Source organism: Zalophus californianus, chromosome 6 (assembly GCF_009762305.2).
Source record: "Zalophus californianus isolate mZalCal1 chromosome 6, mZalCal1.pri.v2, whole genome shotgun sequence".
Taxonomy (NCBI): Eukaryota; Metazoa; Chordata; class Mammalia; order Carnivora; family Otariidae; genus Zalophus; species Zalophus californianus.
Genome location: NC_045600.1, coordinates 82,570,836 through 82,592,858, shown reverse-complemented (window position 1 = coordinate 82,592,858; position 22,023 = coordinate 82,570,836). Strand labels below are relative to the sequence as shown.

The 22,023-nt window shown below is 53.2% G+C and overlaps 1 protein-coding gene across 1 annotated transcript; it reads right to left on the bottom strand.

Annotated features, from left to right (window-relative positions):
* Positions 1–3,854: 3,854 nt before the first annotated feature.
* Positions 3,855–21,702, bottom strand: DISP2 (dispatched RND transporter family member 2). The gene is made up of 8 exons (XM_027568693.2): positions 21,590–21,702; positions 14,654–14,977; positions 14,342–14,371; positions 14,074–14,197; positions 13,675–13,790; positions 13,368–13,495; positions 12,922–13,019; positions 3,855–11,174 (listed from the first exon to the last, which is right to left on the bottom strand). Exons 1-8 carry the CDS (start codon positions 21,700–21,702, stop codon positions 7,914–7,916), a joined length of 4,194 nt encoding a protein of 1,397 aa, XP_027424494.1. The 3' UTR covers positions 3,855–7,913.
* Positions 21,703–22,023: the final 321 nt, after the last annotated feature.

Below are 22,023 nucleotides of genomic sequence, written 5' to 3'. Positions count from 1 at the left end.
AGGTAAAGAGATTCGATTTTATCTTAAGAGTAATGGGAAGTCATTGAAATACTAGAGCAGGAGAGTGCTATACAATTTATATTTTAAGAAACTCATTCTGACTACTTCATGAAGGATTGAAGGGGGGTAAGGGCAAAACTAGGGTGGTAGTTGGGAGGCTACTGTAATGATTCATATGAGAGATGATGGTGGCTTGGCCATGAGGGTGCTGGTAGTACTGAGAGTGTAGAGGCCGCTTTTAAGCAAACAGGCTAGAGTGATAGAATACAGAAAGAGCCTACAGCAACCACCTGGCTGAATACAGATGGACCCAACAGGTGACCCACGTCAAAATCCCCATAGGTCCTAACTGACCAATGGGCTACTACAACTAGGCACAGTTACCGGAAAAGGGAAGATTCCATATGTTGCCATACCCCTTCACCTTCCCTCTTTAAAAACAGCCCCCACCCACTGTCTCGTGGCAGACAGCCTCTCCTTTGTTGTCCTGCCCGCGGCTCCCTTGTGTATTCAATAAACTTCTATCTCTTTTACCACCCATGCCACCGGCTTCCACCTGATCATTGTCCCACATTTTGGGGATTGGACACACACCCCATTTAGACACCACAAGGATGGAAGAGAAGCAGAGACATTTAAGACAGCTTTTGGACATAGAATCTCCGGACTCAGGGTTGGACTGGATGTGGGAGGAGGGCAAAGGGAGAAGGAAAATTTTTTTTAAAAGATTATTTTAAGATTTAAAAAAAATTTATTTACTTGACAGAGAGAGAGAGAGAGAGCACAATCAAGGACAAGCAGGGTGAGTGGCAGGGCGAGGGTGGGAAGAGGCAGAGGGAGAAGCAGGCTCCCTGCTGAGCAGAGAGCCCAATGTAGGGCTCGATCCCAGGACCCTGGGATCATGACCTGAGTTGAAGGCAGATGGTTAACGGACTGAGCCACCTAGGCGCCCCTAAAAGATTATTTATTTTAGAGACAGCACAAATGAGGGGAGGGGCAGAGGGAGAGAATCTCCAAGGAGGCTCCCCACTGAGCGTGGAGCCCAAAGCTAAAGTGGGGCTCGGTCCCACAACCCCTGAGATCATGACCCCAGCTGAAACCCAGAGTTGAATGCTGAGCCACCCAGGCTCAAGAAGGAACCCCAAGAAGGAACTCTTAAGGAGAATTCCCAGGCTTGAATAACTGTGTGGATAGAGTCACTATTTTATGTTGCTGGGAGATTCAGAGCTTAGTGTGGAACACGGTAAACTTGAAATGCCTCTCAGACATTCAAGTGGAGTGGTCAAGTAGACAGTTTGAAATACAGGCTTTGAGCCCAGAGGAGAGTCTGGGTTGGAGATCTACTCTTGAGAGTCATGGGTGTATGGATCTATTAAAAAAAAAAAAAAGCTGCGATACTGGATGAGATCACCAAGGGAAGAAGTGTACAGAGTGTACAGAGAGCATGGGTAGGGATAGCAGCTTTTAGAAGTTGCAGTGATAGGGTGCCAGCCAAGAAACCTGATAAAGAGGTGCTGGAGAAGTGAGAAGACAACAAAGGGCGGTGCTTTAGAAGCCGAGGAGGAGGAAGTGCAGAAGGAGGGAGTGGTAAACTATTGAAAATAACTGGTAAAGAAGTCATTGGCAAATATAGCAAAAGGGAATTGTGGGGGAGAGGTAGGTCTGAGTGGAAGCCACACTGGAGTGGGTTAAAGAGTACGTGAGAGATGAGGAAGCAGTGATGGCCAATTCAGACATTAGGAACTTTGTGGATGGAGTAGAGCAACTGGGCAGTAACTGTGGAGGTGGGTTGTGGGGGTCAAGGCAGGGTTTTCTCAAAGATGGCAGCCGCTAATGGATACATGTGCTCAGGGGAATGAGCCAGCTGAGGGGAAGGAAAGGATACTTCAGGGGGAGAGGGGATGATCAGAGGAGTAAAGTCATACACCGACAGGGAAGGAAGATGGAATCTGGAGTAGCATTTGCAAAATCTGCTCTTTTTTTGTTCACATACCTCTACCGATAATTGAACAAAAACAAAAGCAATGTGCCCTCTCATCCGTTTTTACTTGATGCCTACCTTTCTTCATAATTTTAAATATTTGTAAAGGGTCAACTTTCTACCTATTATATGTTGTGTACCTCTTTATTCATTTCTAAAATTCTTTTCTTTTGGTGTTTCATTTTGGACAATTTCTATTGCCATGTCTTCAAGTTCACTAATCTTTTTTTCTGCAGTGTCTAAACTATTGTTAATTCCATCCAGTGGTTTTTCATCTCAGACATTTGTTTTCATCTCCGCAAGTTCAATTTGTGTATTTTTAAAAAGATCTTCCAAGTCTCTACTTAGCTGTATGAACATATGGAATACAGCTATAATAATGTCTGCTAATTCTCACATCAGTGTCAGTTCTGGGTTGGTGTCAATTTGTTTTCCTCCTCACTATGGTTCATATTTTTCTGCTTATTTGCATGAACGGTAATATTTTTATTAGACCTCAGACACTGTAAATTTTGTGTTTTTGCGTGCTGGTTAATTTTGTATTCCTGTTAATATTCTTAAGGTTTGTTCTGAGATGCAGTGATATTACTTAGAAACAGTTTGATCCCTTCAGGTCTTGCTTTTAAAATTTATTAGATGGGATGAATAACTAGGGCTAATTAAAAAAAAAAAACAAACAAACTGGGGCTAATATGTCCCCACTGCTAAGGCAAGACCCTTCTGAGAACTCCAACCAATGCTACATAAATTATGAGGTTTTCCAGTCTGGCTGATGGGAACAGACATACTCCAGTCCTCTATGAATACTGGCTACTGTTCTCTCTAATCATTTTGGATGATTCTTTCCTTAGTCTCAAGTATTTCCTCACATTTACATGATGAGTAGTGCTCGGCTGAGGGGTGGGGGCCTCTACAGATATCTAGAATTCTCTTTCTATGTACCTTTTTTCTCACCAACAATCTGTTCTGAGCGCTTTAGTTTGGATTGCCACAAACTCTGGCTATCTTCTCAGCTCACGGAGCCTGCATGGCCCTGCCTTGGTTCTCCCTCCCTGCAATATGTCCTGGAAACTCTCTCAAGCAATAAGCTGAGGCAATCATAGGGCTCACCTCATTTGTTTCTTGTCTCTCAAGGATCACTGTCCTTTTTTGTCTGATGTCCACCATCTTGAAAACTGTTGTTTCATAGTTTTTATGTTTAGTTGATTGTTTCAGGAAGGAGGGCAAATCTGTTCCCTGCTACTCCATCTTGTCTGAAAGGGGAAGTTGTATATGTACTCTAAATGTATTTTTGTTCAAACCATGGAGCTGCAGATTTAAATCATTCCATTTTTGGAAAATGCCTACCATATATCCTATGTGCAAAGCTAGACCTCTGTACCTATCAGCCAAATCAGATTGGCTTTCTTTTTTTTTTAAAGATTTATTTATTTTAGAGAGAGAGAGAGACAGAAAGAGAGAGAGTAAGGGGAGGGGCAGAAGGAGCGGGAGAGAGAAAAAATTCTTTTTTTTTTTAATATTTTATTTATTTATTTGAGAGAGAGAGAGAATGAGAGATAGAGAGCATGAGAGGGAAGAGGGTCAGAGGGAGAAGCAGACTCCCCCCTGAGCAGGGAGCCCGATGTGGGACTCGATCCCGGGACTCCAGGATCATGACCTGAGCCGAAGGCAGTCGCTTAACCAACTGAGCCACCCAGGCGCCCCGAGAAAAAATTCTTAAGCAGACTTCCCACTGGCCATGGAGCCCTATGCGGGCCGATCCCATGACCCCGAGATCACGACCCCAGTAGAAATCAAGAGTCGGATGCTCAACCGACTGAACTACCCAGATGCCCCCAGACTGACTTTCTATCAGAAAAATCTAATACTGTCTTTCAGTCCAAACAAATGTGGTTAATATGCATCCTTTATCAACCTTTCACTCTTGAATTTAAATTCTTAAATGAAGAAGGCACAGAACTGAATAACCACACAGAGGCCTCATAATGATTATAAATTTATCAAGGTCCTTCCAGGGCTTTTCAGCACAGAGTGGCTTTGGACAACCAATCATTTACATATAGCACATAATGGCTTTCTTTTGTTTCTCATCTTCCCATCGAACTGAGTTACAATTTCTTCTCTTAAGCATAAACACCTCCAGACCTTGAGTTATAGTTGTCCCTGGGATCAAGAGTGTGGGTGGAAAGGGTGAGGAATGCCTGTTTTTTCTATCCCCAAGCAAATGGGATCTTGATGGATGGGATGGGGTGTCAGAGAGCTTGTCATTGCCTACATGTATTATCAAAGGCTGAGATAAGGCCACCATGGAAGAAAAGATCAGAAACTCTCCAGATAAATGGGTGAAGGTTGTAAACCAATGAATCTTCTTTCCTGATACCTCTCACCTGCCTCCCTGTCCTGTCATGCAATGGGAGAAGAATGGAATGAGTTAGACGGGGCCGAGGAAATTTGGCTTATAAATCTCTTGCAAGATGTTCTTTCAGAATCAGGCTGAAGCTGGGCTATTGCCTAAATATCATGGTATCACTTATGCCTTGTGCCAGTAAAATCTAAGAGTGCTAGTCAAATCAGTCTTTTGTCAACAAAGCACCACAGCCATGGAAGGATGGGTTTTCCCATAGTAACAAAGTAGACCAAGTTACAATTTAAAAACATACAGCACACTTACTCATACTCTGAGTGTGAGTTCAAGGATCTGTGGCACAAATAGGAGAAATGACCTTAAGTCCCAGATGGGTGTCAACATAGTTCTATTTTAAAGTGTCTCAGTGTTAAGAAAACTTTTCTTGAATTTTTCAGAGCAAACACGAATGCTTTAGCCGGTTTTCCCCTGCTGCAGCATGCTTCTAAGCCATATACTCATTGTAACCGCCGATAATAATAATGAAGTGAATAGGTCTGCTGAAACTCACAGGACATTGGAAATGCTTTAAATACTGCTTCCCAAAGTTGGGGCTGGAGAGGCAGCCTGGATTATCCATTCATGTGGGTTGCCTGCTGTTGGTATGGGCCACTCTAGGTGAGAGGTGATGTTTTAGATTACCACTGGGTTCTTCCAGTCTTTGGGTGCCAGCAGTATAAAGAACAAATCCAGTCAGTACCTCAGCTACTCTGGTTCATCTGCCTTCCTGTAGGGTTTTGTGGCTGTGGCCTGCAAGAATGGGACCCAGAAATCTCCGAGTAGGATCCTCAGCTGTGCCCACAGCCCTGATGCCCACCCTACCCACCCCTCCGTATTCTGACATTTCAGTGGTTGTGTTCAGGCAAAGTTTTGAAGCTCCAGTCCCAGACACCATGTCTCCCTTTGCAAGACACAAAAGAGGATGTGGAGGAGCGGGTTCTTTTGGTCCAGGTCCCTGCTGCCCCTCCACAATACAAGGCAGAAGAGCCTTGGTGAGCTGCTCAGAAGCAACTAAGACGCTGGTCTCTCTTTTGAGTCAAGGCCAGACTTCTGCTCATGCTCAGGAGGAAGGGCTCACCTTGTCCTCCCTCTGGCTGATTGTCCCAGATGAGACCAGGGCTCTCAAGTCATGGCTGTGTGATACAGAAGGGCATATGGTCCACGGTGTAGAGAAGCCAAGACCCTGATGAGCAGCCCCAGGCCAGAAAGGTGGAATTCCACTTGGACATGAGGATAGAGTGGTCCCCACAGACCTCCCAGAGGACAGGTCTAGTCCCTGCCTCCTCTTCCAGGTGTCAGGGGTCAAATGGCTTTGATTTTCTTATCTTGCAAAGGAGCCGAGGTATCCTGTCATTCCCACCATGGTCTTCCCTCTCTCCCACAACTCCTGCGTGTCATTTGGGTTTCTGCTCCACTTCTCATGGGCTGCTTGTGGCGGGAGGTAGGTCTCAACAATATAGGGAAAAAAACCAAAATGAAACACCTCTTGATTTGCCTCCAGCTCGATCACAGACTGTCTGTTTGGCCCTAGAAGAATCCCTTTCCCTCTGTGATACTCATCTGTAAAACGGCCTGGATCAGTGGTTTTCATACCACATTCTGTGGAGCTGCCAGGAGCTTGAGGGGGCCCCGAGAGGCACAGTAGAAAGGGAGGCTGAGCTGACTCTGTACACCCCCCCACTCAGCACCCACCAGAGTAGCTGCTTTTTATCTGTTTTACGTACTGTGTTTTCACACAAGGATTCTTTGAAGAAAGGATTCTGAGGCTGCAAAGTTTGAAAACTGCTGGAACAAATGGTCATTAAGGTCCCTTCCAGTCTGAGATACTTGGACTTCTGAAGTCCAGCTCAAGTTGTCTCCCCTCTGGGAAGCCTTCCTGGTTACCCGATCTTGGGTACTTGACCCCTAGCAGTATGAATGGTGACAGTCATGGTACCATCAGTGACCCATTCGTGCCAGCTTATGTGTGTGAGCTGCTCCCCCAGCTAGCACGTGAGCTCCTCGAGGGCAGATGTTCAATTTCCCCTCCATGCTTCTGTCTCCTTGTGGTTCCACATGACAGTAGGTGTTCAAGTAAATTTGCTCCAAGCGCCAGGAGCTCTCACATGGCGTAAACCCTTGCAGAGAGACTCTTTGCTTTGGGGACAGGGAGTCACCTTCTGGTCTCCTGAGTGCCCCCAGACAGACTTGTCCATAGGAAGCTGGGGACCCTGACCCGGGGAACAGTTTTGGACTCACACACTCCCAAAAAGGGCCGGCCTGAGTTCTCGCCTTAGCTGAATTCTCTAGTACCCTCTGTGCCTCTCCTGGCAGGGACTCTCCACACACTGTGGCCATGGAAGAAGCATGCCCCTGAACCTGGGAATTGGCTCAGCCAGGAAGCCCCAGAGCTGGTAGGTTCTCAGTGGATCTGGAGGGAAGCACTGGGCTGGAGCAACTGCGGGCTTGCTCAGAGTATCGCTCTGTCTGGAGATGGAGGTCTGAAGAGGGGAAGGCCGGGAGTGTCCTCAGAGACACCTGCTAGGTGAACCAGCAAATTAGCCACAGGCCAATGCCCTGGGGCAGGTAGCCAGGAGTGTGGGAGTTCTAGTGGTGGAGTGAGCCAGGAAGCCTGCTCTCGCACTTATGAGCTCTGTGACTGTGGGTCAGTCACTTAACCTTACTTATTCTCAATGACTTTAACTATAAATCAGGGGGCAAAAGGACCCAGCTAATTGCAGGCTACCCCAGAATAAAATGGTGAGATTCCAGGGAGACATGGGTATGCAAGTTAAGTATTGTGTAAAGGAAGAGATGCAGGATGTAAAGCATTCTTATTGTTTGTTTACAGGGGAGAGCACTCTTCCTATGCCAGAGCAGCTCCCCACGAGGGACCATCCTGCGACTTAGAGACACTCTGGGACTGACCAGCCCTCCTCCCCCTGCTTCGTTCCCAGCAGCCGTCTTTGCCCGGCCTTGACAAATTGCTGGTCAGACTGGGGAGTGTGAGGGTGTAGTGCCATTCAGGAAAGAGGCCTCAGCCTAATTCTGGCCCAGAGAAGCTCCCCAAAGAGAAGGAAGTGTCCTGATAAAGAGCCCCTGAAAGGTGTGAGGTCCCGGAGGCTGCTGAGGTTCCCCAGGGCTCTTTTGGTTGGTGAGACGCCGTGCAGGGTCCCAAGGACTTGACCCTCATGCCCACTTAGCGTGGGGGCCAGGTCAGCCTCTCCCTGATACCTGGGGCTACACATCTGGCCTTCCCTCTTCCAGAGGTCCTGGTTGGCACTACACAGGGCAGATGAGAGCTCAGCAAGTCACAGGACATGAGCTTGCGACTTTTCACTCCAAAGATCCATCCCACTGAATCCTCCAGATGTGGGGAGTAAGCAGCAGCCTGGACCAAGGCTGACACATGTGGCAGAGTTTAAAATCCACAGCTGGGCGGTGAAACCTGTCCATGCTGAGGTGGGGAGACACCATCAGGCTCCATCTGGGGCTGCCTCGTCACCTCCGACAGGCTCTGCACCATAGTCCGGCCTCCCGGGGCCTCCCTCAGCTACTGTAGCCGGAAGTGTGGGTGCTGGGCCTGCGGAGCCAAACATCTGGCAGGTCTGGCTGGCTGTTGGGCAGCACCACAGGGCTGCCATCCCCTGGGGCCCCACGGCCCTTCCAGGACGAGCTGCTCTGGTGGGAGGCAGGCAGTGATGGATCGTATGCCGTCTCCCTCAGTGCCAGCCACAGGGTGTCCCGCTTCCCATTCAGCTGGCCCCGCTCAGGTACTGTTGGCTCGGTTTCATCCAGGTCGTCTGGGGAGGCACCTGCAGAATCTGGTACTCGGGCACTGGGCTCTGACGTGCTCAGGCAGGTCTCATCAGAGACGCTGAGCCCCTCCAGGGTGCTGGCTGAGGAGGAGAGGCAATCGGGAGGCTCCACAGCCCTGGCTTTGGGAGAGTGGGCAGGGGCTTCTGCTGAGGCCTGCACAGGCTCAGCCTTCTGCCCTGGGGAGTCCTGCCTGCCTTGGGTCTTGGGGCTGGGGCCAGCCTGCTTATAGGGGGAGGAGGTCTGCAGGGCTGGGCACTGGCTGAAGACAGCCTGGTGGTCCAGGAACAGCTCCCTCGGGGATGCAGGGGCCGGTGGGGGCCGGGAGCAGTAGGGGCCATCGTGCAGCTGGAGATCCTCAGAGAGCACTGAGGGCCGGTGGGACAGTTTGCTCGTGGCTGTGCTGGTGTCAAAGCTGGGGCTCCGGCGCCGTGCCAGGGGCTGGAGCTCGTACTGTTCCGAGCAGGATCCGGGCGCCCCTCCTACCGGCCCTGCTCGTGGGCGGCCTGCCTTCTCCCCAGTTGGCTCCCCGGTTCCAGCGTCCCACGGCAGGTGGGCACAAGGCCAGAGGATCTGCCCACAGTTCTTCTCTGGCCCAAAGAAACAGCATAGAGATTGGAAAAAGAAGCTGGCAAAGCCGCAGCTGACACACTTGACCATCATCAGGACGATGCCCAGCTTGCGATACAGCAGCACTGTCGCAGGTAGCATGAGCACACCGGCCGCAAACAGGGCCGCAGCCCCCACTGCCGTGGCACAGCTGGTCTGGCGCAGGGAGAAGGCCACGCGGCTCAGGCGGTCAGGGTGTGGGCACAGGTGATAGGAGATACAGTAGTTGACGGTGAAGTCCACCGAGAGGCCCACAGAGGCAGAGAGAAAGAGGGCTTCGGCAGTATTGAGCTGCCATTCGAGGAGAACCAGGAGCCCCACGGTGAGCAGGACGGTGCCCGCCACAGCTGCCACGGAGAACAGGCTAAGCGGAACGTTCCAGGTGCCCAGCAGCAGCGTGGCGAAGGCCAGCGCCAGCGCCAGGCCCAGCACCACAGCAGGTTCTGTGCTCAGGCTGTGCTGCAGGCTGTAGAGCTCCAGATGGCTGGTAAACCAGCCCCGGTGGAGGCCGGTGGGTGCCCGGCCCAGCTCGGCCGCCAGCCAGTGGCTGACCTCAGTGTAGAAGCGGTGGGCCTCGCTGTAGTCCGGACTATACTGGAAGTTGGTCTGGAACTGCAGAACCAGGGCGGCCAGGCTGCCGTGGGCATTGAAGCGGGGTCCTAGGTCGCGGGTGCTGTTGGGGCCTTGCTCCAGAGCCATCATCTTGAGGCAGTGCAGGAAAAGCTGCGGTGCCCAAGGGAAACCTGAGTGGCCACAGCAGAGGCCCGGCCCCAGGCGGCCACAAGCAGGGCTCTGCACCCAGTGCTGGAGGGCCTCCACGAAGCACAGTGTGGGCCAGCCCTCTGGCTGGGCTCCAAAGAAGCTCTGATTCCGAGCTCTGTGGCAGAGGGCCAGCAGCCAGCGCTGGGCCTCGGGCCCGCCAGCCGAGAAGGCAGGGTCGCTCACCAGCGAGCTGGCGCTCCGGGGGTCCAGCGGGTCGCCGGTGTCCACGGGCAGGATGCCCCACACCAAAACCACGGGCATGTGGCCGCCCTCGCCCTGAGGCAGCCGCTCGAACAGGAACTGCTGGCGGTACTCGGCGTCGAAGCGCTCGAAGGGGTGGCTAGGCCGGAAGACCTGGCCGCGGGCTGGCGGCAGGGTGGGCAGCCGCAGGCGGGGACTGACGCCCGCGATGTAGGCGCCCCCGGCCGCCAGCGCGGCAAACCAGCAGATCCAGATGTAGCGGAACTTGATGACCCCACAGGGCAGGAGGCGCTGGAAGAGCAGGCGCGAGGTGCCGGCCGCCGCCCTGCGTAGGCCGCGGAGCCGCCGGTGCAGCGCCAGTGCCAGTCGCCGGGGCGCACTGCCGCCCCGTGGGCCCTGCGCCCGGGCCGCACAGCCGCGCGCCAGGTAGCGCTCGTGGAGCACGGCGGAGGAGGGCAGCCAGGCCAGCGTGAGCGCCAGGTGCGCCAGCACGGCCGTGCCCAGGTAGAGGGCGAAGCAGCGCACGGCCGGCAGGCGGCTCAGGTAGCTGGCATAGAAGGTGGCGGCTGTGGTTAGGCCCGAGACCAGCAGCAGGTAGCCGAAGTGGTGCATGGTGCGGCCCACGCGCTGTGCCAGCCCCGCGGACGGCAGCTGGCTCTTGCTGAGGCGCCACAGGTCGAAGAAGATGAGGGTGTGGTTGGCGCAGACGCTGCTGAGCAGGACGAAGGCTGCCAGATTGACGAACGGGAAGTAGGCCATGCGGAAGGCCACTCGGTAAAGAAAGAAGGCGACCAGTAGGGAGCCCAGCACCCCCAGCAGCACCATGAGGGTGAGGAAGAGGGAACGTAGGTAGAGGGCGATGCCAAGGAAGATGGCAGCCAGGGCCAGCAAGGGGTACACGGTGTCCTGGGCCAGGTAGTGCCTCAGCAGCTCCTGCTTGAGGCCCAGGTCCATGCCAGTGATGGATGTGTAGTTGTCAGAGAGCTCCCAGGGCGTGGCTAGGCGGTCCAGGTAGATGCCCATCATGGAGGCCCCCTTTGGAGTGGGCAGGAAGAGCAGGCTGTACTTGAGGGAGGGCACCTGGTAGTCAGCAGTCTGAGGACTCAGAAAGTCCCTGTCCAGCACGAAGTGGAGCAGTTGGTAGATGGCGCTACTCCCGGAGCACTTGGTGGGAACCTGGGCGCAGTGTGCGGGCTTGTCCTGTCCGGGGCCCAGACAGGAGGGCACCAGGGCACCACGGTGGTAGTAGATGGCGCAGGCCCGCAGAAGGGCCAGCGTTCGGGCTGCATCGGCTTGAGTAGTGTCCAGGCAGGAGGAGCGGTTGGAGAGCACGGCCACGTAGTTGCCCAGGGACCAGCTGGGGCAGCACCTGTTGGCTTCCGTACGCTGGCACAGAGCCCCAAAGTGGCTATGGGAGCGGATCTGTACGGCACACAGGGCAGGAGAGAGCTCAGGGGCAAGGCAGGGGCCCAGGTTCCCCCGGCCCTGTCCAGGGCCCTCTCACCTCCCGTTAGGCTCAAGGGCAGAGGCGGAGAGGTATCCTGACAGCCCAGCAGCCGAGGCTTATCTCAGAGCTGCATTTGGATCCTGGCCATGTCTTGACTCCACCAAAGGGAGGGGGAGTGGGGCTCAGGAATGCTGCCCGAGGCCTCAGCCTGAGAGGTCCTGCCCTAAGGTCCCCTGCAGGTCACACACCCCAGTTCTGCCCTGCCTCATCCGGGAGTGGAAGGGGCAGTGTCGGCCACAGATGGGTCAAGGGTCCAGGGAACTGGAAGCCAGCAGTGGGAAAAGTGGGGGCCAAAACATTCCAGGGTCAGGGTCAGCCCCCTACCTCTGTCCACTGGGCTGCTTAAACCGTCTTAGGGACAGGGCTATTTCTTTTTCAGACCTCACGCCTCCTTTTTTCTCCCACCTGCTGTTGACATGACACATCACAACAGCAGGTGTAGCTCTGGAGGGCACTGGCCTGGGGATCTGAGGCCCTGTTTTGCTACCAACTGGCGGTATGGCCTTGGGCCTGAGATCATGGTGACAACAGCAACATTTATTGAGAGATTTCTATTGCCAGTCTTTATGGCAAATTCTATCTTGTTTAATTGTCACAACATCCTTATGAGAAAAGTAACATTATTTGCCCCATTTTCTATATACAAAGCCCGAGGCACTAAGAGGTTTAGAAAGGTGCCTGCAAGTCACACAGCTAGGGAGTATTAGAATTGGCCTTGGGGCACCTGAGTGGCTCATTTGGTTGAGTGCCCAACTCTTGATTTTGGCTCAGGTTGTTATCTCGGGGTCATGGGATGCAGCCCCATGTGGGGCTCTGTGCTCAGCGTGGAGTCTCCTTGTCCCTCTCCTTCTGCTCCTCCCCCTGCTCTCTCTCTCTCTCAGATAAAAAATAAATAAAATCTTAAAAAAAAAAAAGAAAGAAAGAATAGACCTTGAATTCAGGAATCTGACTCCAGGGCACATGTTCCTAACCAGTGTCTTTTGGTACTCGAGATACGCTTGTGTGGAGTGCCTTGGGCTACTCAGTGGTGTTTACACTGTTTTTAGCAGCAAACCTTTCTTTCTTTCTTTTTTTTTTAAGATTTTATTTATTTAGTAGGGAGAGAGAGAGAAGAAGCACAAGCAGGGGGAGTGGCAGGCAGAAGGAGGAGCAGACGCCTCGCTGAGCAGGGAGCCCGATGTGGGACTCGATCCCAGGACCCTGAGATCATGACCTGAGCCGAAGGCAGACACTTAACCAACTGAGCCACTCAGGTGTCCCAGCAGCAAACCTTTCTTCAGATGTTATGGTATAAGGCTCTCCAATTAGCATGACTGGATTGGCACTGCTTGGGTTGATGGAGGTGGGGGCCTTGGGCTGGGGCCTGCTCAACAGCTCTTGAGACTCCTTTTCAGGACCTTTTGAAAATCCTCAGACTCTGCATAGTCTCTGTTGTCTTGGCTGTGTTTGGCTTTTCTAAAAACAGCTAACTCTTCTTTCCCCACCCCAATATGGAACCTTTCAACAGGGGTTGGAATACTTTTCTAAGCAAGGAGTACTCTTCCCCAGTCCACCCTGGCAGTCCTGGCTTAGCTGTATTTCCTGGGGATTGGGTCCCTCATGTTCCTGGCCCGCCCCCCATCCCCAACCTCCCAAACCCTGGCACCTCCCCAGTCGGCTCACCTGGTCCTGTTCCATGCGACACATGGAATGGATGGCGTGCAGGTTCCACAGGCTGCCCGCTGAGGTGGACATGAACACCAGCTGTGCATAGCTCTTCTCTGCAACACACGCCCCAGAGCTCAGCTCTTTGGCATCAGGTCCTGGGCCCACTGGAGGGAAGACGCTTGCCCAGGGCCATATGAGGTTCAGAGTCTCAGGAGTCTGAGACCTGTGCCTGGCTGCCTGATCCGGTGTCCCGCCGCCCCCACCCAGCCTGACTTTGTGTGGCTGGAGCACCTGAGACCTACCTCAGCCTCCCAACTATAACCCAACTTCCTTGGCTTGAACGTGGCCAGCCAGCCTCCTTCCTTTCTGTCTGCCCTGATTTGTTCTCCTGCGCCCTCCTGTTCTAGTAGGTACAATGGGGACCATCATTAAAGGCAGGAACTGGCCAGGATGCTGCTTACCAGGCGGGCCACAGAAGAAGTTCTCCCGCCCTCTGTCCTCCAGGGGCTCCACCATCCTTCGAGGCCGGACTAAGCCCTCCTGGGCACTGCTCCAGGGTGTAGGGCTCAGAGTGGTGTGGGCGTTTGAGCTGAGGTAGAGAGAAAAATCTATGCCAGTCACCATCAGGGGGTGGGGGCTCAGAGGAGGCCAGACACCACTTCCCAGGGGACCCCAGCAAGTCCCTCTGACCTGCATTTGGGGAGGTCACCCGATGCCCTCTCACTTTCCCCCATTCCCTTCAACAGTGGAAAGAGGGAAACCCACTACCTGTTCTGCTCAAGGTCTGGGGAAAGAGAAAGCAGCTTCCTGGGGCCCGTGAGGGCTTGCAGTGTTCTCCAGACCACTAGCTTGCGCCCAATGTCTGTGTCTCGAGGCTCAAAGCCCTGAAGGGAGAGAGACAGAGAAGATCAGGTAAGCAGAAGGAGGAGTGCTCCTTCTGGCCCTTCTTGGCTCTGCCCCTTTGGGTCCCTGGAGCGGGGAAGGCCAGCCCGCCTTTCTGGATTGTTGGACGAGAGTATCACCTCTGTGCCATCTCCCCAACTCGCTCTAGGGGTCAAGAGCCCACCACTGCCATCCCACTGCCAGCTGGGTCGCTTCAACTTTCTGCCCCAGACTGAGCTGAGTTGGCCAGGCCGCGGGTCCCTGTCCCTCCTCTTAGCCTCTTACCAGCAAGGGCTTGGAGAAGTCAGGCAGCTGGTCCCCCAGCAGGGCGGCCAGGGTGCAGAGGAGGGTGACAGCCAGACACAGCAGGAGCACAGCCACTGGCCACTCGGCGATCAGCTGGGAATAGCTGGGGAAGAGGAAGAGAAGGTACTGGAACGGTGTTGGGCGTGGTAGCAGGGCGCAGTGAGCTTAGGAGTCACCAGGAAGGGGTGGTAGGGCCAGACTCGGCACCAACCTAGTCACCCCTAGGGGGCCAGAGGCCCAGGCCTACCTCTTTGGCATCCGGAAGGTCCGCTCCTGCCTGTGGAAGAGAAGAAAAGACACTTGCTTGTCAGAGCCGTCTTGTAGGGTGGGACGTAGGGTGTGGCGACAGGGCAATATGGTACTAACCATTTCAGGCTGTTCTACTCCCAAGCTCCAACCCTTACTTCCTCCTCCATCCAGGCTGCCTCCTCCATCAGAGACAGGGGACATCCTGGGCTGCTTCTTAATTAAGGAATCCAGAGCCCGGGGGGCTCACCCCACTTTTAAGCCCTGCCCCATCTTCCAACGGAAGCTTGCAGGCTGCTGGCCCCTTCCTTACCTGACGCTGACCACATGGTGCTGCACAGATGGCGGCTTCCAGGCCCCATCTCGCTGTGAGGGGGCTGGAGAAGGGCTGAGGCTAGAGCCATGGGAGCATAGAGCTGCCCGGTCCCCAAGCCCTGGCAGGGAACTGTCCCCCCGGTATTCCTGTGGTGCCCGGGGATAGGTGAAGTGTGCAGGGGCTAGGGGGCTGGACGGGCCCACAGGCTGGAGGGTGGAAGTTGCTGGTGGGGGTCCTGAAGAACTGGAAGGGTCTTCCAAGGGGCCGCTGTGGAGGCAGCAGCTTTTCTCTGGGCTTGCCTCAGGGGCCTTGCTCTGGGCCCTGGGGAGAGAAGAGACAAGGGTGATGGGGTGGGGGGATGGTGTTGGGCTACCCCATGCCCCAGCATTGTTCAGTAGTCTGAGACAAGGAGACGGGGGCCTGGAGTTGTTCTTATTAGTCCTGGGGGAGAGGTGAAGAGGGTGCAGCCTCTAGCTGTACATCCCCATCCTACCTCTTGGGTACATTGTCTCATTCACTAATCTGTCCATGCACTCAAAAAACATTATTGGCAGCCTGCTACATGCCAGACACTGTGCTTTTACATATATGATCTTGTGTACTTCTCACAAAACCCTACAGGGGAAATACTTTCCTTGTTCTATATTTGAAAATAGGTTCAGGGAGATATGAAGAGCTGAGCCTTAATCCCATTCTGACTTGTAGTCCTGCGCTCTTTCTTTCTTTCTTTCTTTCTTTCTTTCTTTCTTTCTTTCTTTCTTTCTTTCTTTCTTTCTTTCTTTCTTTCTCTTTTTTTCTTCCTTTCTTCCTTCCTTCCTTCCTTCCTTCCTTCCTTCCTTCCTTCCTTCCTTCCTTCCTTCCTTCCTTCCTTCCTTCCTTCCTTTCTTTCTTTCTTTCTTTCTTTCTTTCTTTCTTTCTTTCTTTCTTTCTTTCTTTCTTTCTTTCTTTCTTTCTGATTTTATTTATTTGTTTGAGAGAGAGAGAGAGCACGAGCAGGGGGAGCAGCAGGCAGAGGGAGAAGCAAGCTCCCCACTGAGCAAGGAGCCCGATGTGGGGCTGGATCCCAGGACCCTGGGATCATGACCTGAGCTGAAGGCAAATGCTTAACTGACTGAGCCACCCAGGTGCCCCTTAAGATTTTATTTATTTATTTATTTATTTATTTATTTATTAAAAAGATTTTATTTATTTATTTGACAGAGGGAGAAACAGGAAGAGAGGGAACACAAGCAGGGGGAATGGGAGAGGGAGAAGCAGGCTCCCTGCTCGGCAGGGAGCCCGATGTGGGCTGGATCCCAGAACCGTGGGATCATGAGCTGAGCCGAAAGCAGATGCTTAACCGACTGAGCCACCCAGGAGCCCCAGTCCTGTGCTCTTTCTGCTGCAGCCACCTGTTTATTCTCTTGGCAGACACTCATTGAGCACCTACTGCAATCTTCTTCCCACCTTAGAGCCTTTGAACTTTCTCCTCCCTCGGCTTGGGGTCTCCTCCCCAAGATAACTACATGGCTCACAGCTTCTCTTTAGTCTCAGTTCAACTATTACCTTCTTAGAGAAGCCTTCCCTGACTACCCTTTCTAAATAACCACCTGCCAGCTCCCTATCCCCCTACCCTGCTTTATGTTTCTTCACAGCATTTGATGCAAACGGACATTGTACAGTTGTCATGTTTCTTGCCTGCCTCTCCTATGGAATGTGAGCTCTGGGAGAGCAGGGTCTTGTGCCTTTGTTCATCTCTGTAGCCCGAGGGCCTTGAACAGTGCCTTGAACTCAGAAGGAGCTCGGGAAATGCTTGTTGAGTGAATACTGAGCCCTAGACAGGCTACTAATGGTGGTGCTCGGATGAATAACGCCCATCTTTGTCTTCCAGGCACTCATAGTAGGTGGGAGATGTTGACAAGAGTCCAACATGTTGAGTGCTGTGAGAGAGGAAGTCACAGGGCTTCCTCCGACGGCTTCCCGGAGGAAGGCCCAACTTTGACAGGGGTGGGGGTAGTCAGGGAAGGTTTGGCAGAGGCAAGTGCTGCCCTTCCACTGCCCTTGGGCCATGGGGCAAAAGGTTTGCTTTGCAAGAGTGTGCACAGTTGGGAGAGGGAGTTGGGACCCCCAAAGAACTTGCCAAGGTGGAGTCAGCAATAGATTCTTCTTTCAAAATTACTCATGAGGGGGGCGCCTGGGTGGCTTGGTTGGTTAAACGTCTGCCTTCGGTACAGGTCATGATCCTGGGGTCCTGGGATTGAGCCCCGCATTGGGCTCCCTGCTCAGCAGGGAGCCTGCTTCTCTTTCTCCTCCCCACTCATGCTCTCGCTTGCTATCTCTGTCTCTCTCTCAAATAAATAAATGAAATATTTTTAAAAAAATTACTCATGAGGGCCGTACTCAGTACATGGACCCAGCCTCACTCCCTGGGTGCAGGGGGAGTCAGGACTGCCAGACCTGGGACAGGAGTAGATGGCTATGGGGTGTTCCCAGAGAGGTTCTGGGCTGGGAAGCCCTGGCAGAGCCCTGTCTCCTCCCCGCATTCACCAGACTCACCTGGCCTGCCAGAACTTGTGTAGCTGTGTGGTTTACGCCGAGCCAACACTGGCTTTCAGCCCTGCCTTCTGCACTCCCAAAGTGGTGAGAGGCCAGAGTTCTGGCCCTGGTGGCAAGCAGACAATTGCCTAGGGAGGCTGGGTTCTGCCCAGAGATGAAGTAGAGGAACTGGGAAGAAGAGGCAAGCTCTTCCTCCTCCTTGAGGAAGGATGGCTGGCTGGCATAGCAGTCTGGGAAAGCATGACCTTCATGCTGAGGGCAGAATGGGGGAGCCCTGGAGATGGGGTCCCGGCTCTATCATCCTTTAGCTCCAAGGCCTTGGGAAAGACACACAATTCTTGGGGTGCTGGCATCCTTGTCTGTTGAGTGAGAGTATGATGATAACGCCTCCTCTCGGGTTTGGTACAGGAATTAACTGGTGTAACGTACGTGAGCTGCCTGCCATGGAGCCTGGCATGTGGAAGACACATTTGCCTCCCCACCCTCTATTGCACTCAGTGCTGCAGGGAGCATGCAGTTTAAGAAGTATATTTATATTTACAATTTGACCTCTTTAGGCACCTCAGATAGTATATCTCCATTTTAGAACTACTCACACCTTGAGAATCTCACTACATATATAATTATAAATACTTTCCTTTTTGTTACTCAAAAGCTGCATCAGCATTTGATCTCATGATTGAAATCACTGATACTTATTTTTTTAACTAACTCAGCATTTAGAAAAAGAGGAATTTGACCAAAGTTGTTCTAAAGCAAGACCTCAGATGACCCATGAAGTGGATATAGCAACCAATGTCCTGGCAGATAATAAACCTTATTGGCCCATCCCTGTGGGCCAAAGGGAAGCTGGATAGATGGCCTGGGTTTATGTGCATAAGTGTTGACATTTACTTCTTTAAAGTTTTTATTCTGTAGGTCTTTTTTTTTTTAAGATTTTATTTATTTATTTGACAGAGAGAGAGAGAGAGAGAGAGGCAGGCAGAGGGAGAAGCAGGCTCCCCACGGAGCAAGGAGCCCGATGCAGACCTCGATCCCAGGACCCTGGGAATCATGACCTGAGCCAAAGGCAGATGCTTAACCGACTGAGCCACCCAGGTGCCCCTTGCAGGTCTCTTTTGAGCAGCTATCACATGCTGGGCACCACTCTTGGTCTGGGTTATCCTGAAGGCATGAAAATGACCCATTAGTCTTGGTCTCCCCTTAATTTATTATTTTTTTAAGATTTAATTTTAATTTTATTTTTTTGAGAGAGAGAGAGCATGCGCACATCATGGGGAGAGAGGGACAGAAGCAGAGGGAGAGAGGGAATCTTAAGCAGGCTCCACACCTAGTGCTGAGCCCCATGCAGGGCTTGATCTCATAGCCTTGAGATCACTGGGGCACCTGGGTGGCTCAGTCATTAAGCGTCTGCCTTCGGCTCAGGTCATGATCCCAGGGTCCTGGGATTGAGCCCCACGTCGGGCTCCCTGCTCAGCGGGAAGCCTGCTTCTCCTTCTCTCACTCCCCCTGCTTGTGTTCCCTCTCTCACTTTGTCTCTCTCTGTCAAATAAATAAGTAAAATCTTAAACAAACAAACAAACAAACAAAAAACCCTTGAGATCATGACCTGAGCCGAAATCAAGAGTTGGATGCTTAACTGAGCCACATAGGTGCCCCAAGATTTAATTTTTTAATTTTAATTTTTTATTTTTTTTAAGTAGGCTCCCCATGCCCAGTGTGGAGCCCAACATGGGCCTTGAACTCACGACCCTGAGACAAGACCTGAGCTGAGATCAAGAGTTGCATGCTTAACTGACTCAGGCACCCAGGTGCCCCAAGATTTTATTTTTTTAAAGTAACCTCTACACTCAACGTGGGGCTCAAACTCACAACTCCGAGATCAAGAGTCACATGCTCCACTGACTGAGCCAGTCAGGTGCCCCTTGGTCTCCCTCCTTAGAGCAAAGCCTGCATTCCAGGGCTTAGGAGGGTGGGGCAGCCAGGGTGTCTAGTCCAGCTGCCCATGGCCTTAGAGCACTCACTGAGTACTGGGCTTTTCCTAGAGCCAGGCTCCCCCTGCCCCACTTGGAATGTTTTTTTTTCCATTAAGGGTAGCTAGCACTATGGGGGTGCTGGAGGAGAAAGGGAGCACTTCCCCTTAACGAGTCTGCCAAAGCTCATAAGCCTGCTCTGTTCTTGAGCTGGCTTCTGTTCCAGGGGGATTCCAGCCTCTACTGTTGGTTTGCTCCTCCTGAGGTCTCCCTGGCCCCAGCCCCTTCTTCTCAGTCCCTCTCATCCCTCTCCAGAGACCTAAGATCAGCTGCTCCCAAATCTCATCCTTCTTGACAGTGCCCATCATTGTCAATGTGGCAGAATTTGAAATCCTTCACATTCTAGCTGCTGTAGAACTGGGCCTTGGTCTCAACCCTCCCGAGGAGAAGAGCCAACCTCTTCTGAGAATAAAAGCTTTCTCCTGCCAGGGCCCCCTGCCCTTGGTTTTCCAGAGACCTAGTAGTAATACAGGTTAAACACCCCAGGCCTTGCCGCCCCAGGAAGCGTTTATTCTCACCCCCTCAGTTCCATGGCTCTGACAAGGGTGAGCAACCTCCTAGGCTGGCCTGTAACCCAAGTGACTGGGGCAGGCAGGCAGGGGGATGGAAAGTGGTGACATAGGCTTCCTCAAGAGGCCAAAGCTAAAGCAGCCAGGGCCTGGCTGACAGCGCCCCCACCCCCACACACAGCCCCCACTTGGGAGACTCATAAGAGGTAAATGTACATGCGCATTAACGGCACCCCCAGGCCCACAGACACATAGCCATATGGCCATCCATGTGATCCTGCAGAGTGGCCAAGGCAGATGAGGGAGAAGTTCATGCCACTAGGAAAATAAAAAGGTAATTTTTAAAAAACACAGTGAATGAACTATTTCAAATTGCTCTGGAGTCAGTAAAGGACCATGGCTGTGCTTACACACGTACACTGTTTTATTCGCTGTGTATCTAACTCCAGAGTACTACTTAGCTCAGCAGGAACATATTTCTTGAATTGAACTGTGTCCCTTTGCCTGATTAGTGTGCAGGGTCTCTGGAGAAATGCAGAGAGATGCCAGAGGTCCCAAGGAGTTGCTGAAAGAGAACAAGTGGTTTCTGTGCTCAAGAATGACCCCCATGTGCAGGGGAAGTGATCAGACCGGACAAGGCTTATCCTTGATGAAATATCCAAGGCAGGAAATGACTCTCCAGCCCCTTCTAGGGATACCCCTGGCCCCAGATCTCCACCCTGGCCTGGCCTGTCCCTGCCCTGTCCATCCTTGGCTCTTTGGTCAGGCAATAGTCTCAGGCAGCCCCCTGGTCAGGGAACACATCCATCCTGTGTCTCACTCCCTTGAAGAAAGCTCTGTGCCTTTCACAGTGAAAGGTGGCTAAATCTATCCAGGCTGATGTGTTAACAATAAAGGGAAGAAAACATTTTTCTCTACTTGTGGGGCCTCCTCTTTGCTCTGAGGTGCAGAACGTACATTTTAACTGGGGCAGTGAATGTCCACCTCCGCTTTTTGCCCCCAGAGAATGCCTCTTATTTCAGTCCAGGCAGGAGAGAGAGAGGCAGTGTCATGTCAGGGGAGGGATTCTGAGGGTGGCAGACCAGGCAGGGCACAGAACTTTTGCCATATTGCTACCTGGCTGGGCTGTTCCCTCACACATATGGTGGAGGAAGGTGGAGGAGAGGTACTGACATCTGGGCCCTCACTGAGAAGGTGCTCCTCTTGTCCTGCCAGCCTGGGACTCCTTCAGGGATGGTACTGACCGCAGCCTGAGCCTCAGAGCCTGCCCACCCTTGCGCCTCCAGCGAGTGTGCTGGTAGTCACCACACGCGGGGACTCAAGCCGACACGTGTGCAGCCAGCTATGGAGGCAGACTGGAGACTGATGGTGATGGACAAAGACAGCTCCTGGCGTGGCGGCGACTGTCTGCCCTCCCCAGGACACACACCTGGGCGATCCTCCTGTCTATGCCACACGCGCACCTTCAAGCACACTGACATGCTGGAACCCAGACTAAGGTCTCCGCGGGCTTGGGGCTTACTGAGAAGATGCGGGGGCAGGGCCTAGAGGGAGGGGTTCCGGAGGCAGAAGGGTCGGCGGAATCCCCGGCCCTAGAGGTAAGGTAGGAACAGTGGATGGGGCAGGTATTCGGGCAGTGAGGGCGATGGGGACTGACAGTAGGGGGTATCAGGGAGGAGAAAATTGACCCGGCAGAATGAGGGCGTGGCCAGGGGGCCGGTAGCTCCGAGGCGCTGGAAGGGGCTCTTGGAGGGGCTGGGGAATGAATGAGCGAGACATATGGCGGCTACCGGGATACCTGGGGCGGGGGTGCTGGGAAGGTCTGCGAGCTGGGTCTGCGGAGAGGTCCGCCCTACCTGTCCGGGGAGCTGCCGTCTGGGGCCAAAGTCTCCCCCTTGGGCCGCTGCTCCCCTTCCGGACCCGGGCCGGGAGCCGGACCGCTGCTGCTGCTGCCGCTGCCAGCGTCCATGCCCGTGGGCGGCACCGCTGTCCGGGCGCTGGTGCTGAAGCCGTGGCGGCGGCGGGCTCCCGCGCATGCGTCAGCGCCAGTCGGACAGATCGCTGGGCGGGGCCGACAAGAAGCCCAGCCAATGGGCGCGGCACGGGGGGGCGGGGACAGAGGCTCCTTGCGGCGCGGCTGCCTAGCGCAGGAGACTTGCTGTCTTTAAGGCCCCGGGGCCGGTACCCTCTACCCAGGCCAGGTCTGAGAGCTACTGTTAGGAGTCCGGCCGGCTGGCTGTAGTCTGCACATTGGCCTTTCCCAGGGGGACATCGATCTTCCCGTAAGGGA

Excerpts from the sequence above, each read along its gene's own strand:
- DISP2 (XM_027568693.2), bottom strand. The coding sequence starts at position 21,702 with ATGGACGCTGGCAGCGGCAGCAGCAGCAGCGGTCCGGCTCCCGGCCCG. Across the intron at positions 14,372-14,653 it reads CACCATGTGGTCAGCGTCAG|GCAGGAGCGGACCTTCCGGA; the intron begins GTAAGGAAGGGG and ends TCTCTTCCACAG. Across the intron at positions 14,198-14,341 it reads ACCTTCCGGATGCCAAAGAG|CTATTCCCAGCTGATCGCCG; the intron begins GTAGGCCTGGGC and ends CCTCTTCCCCAG.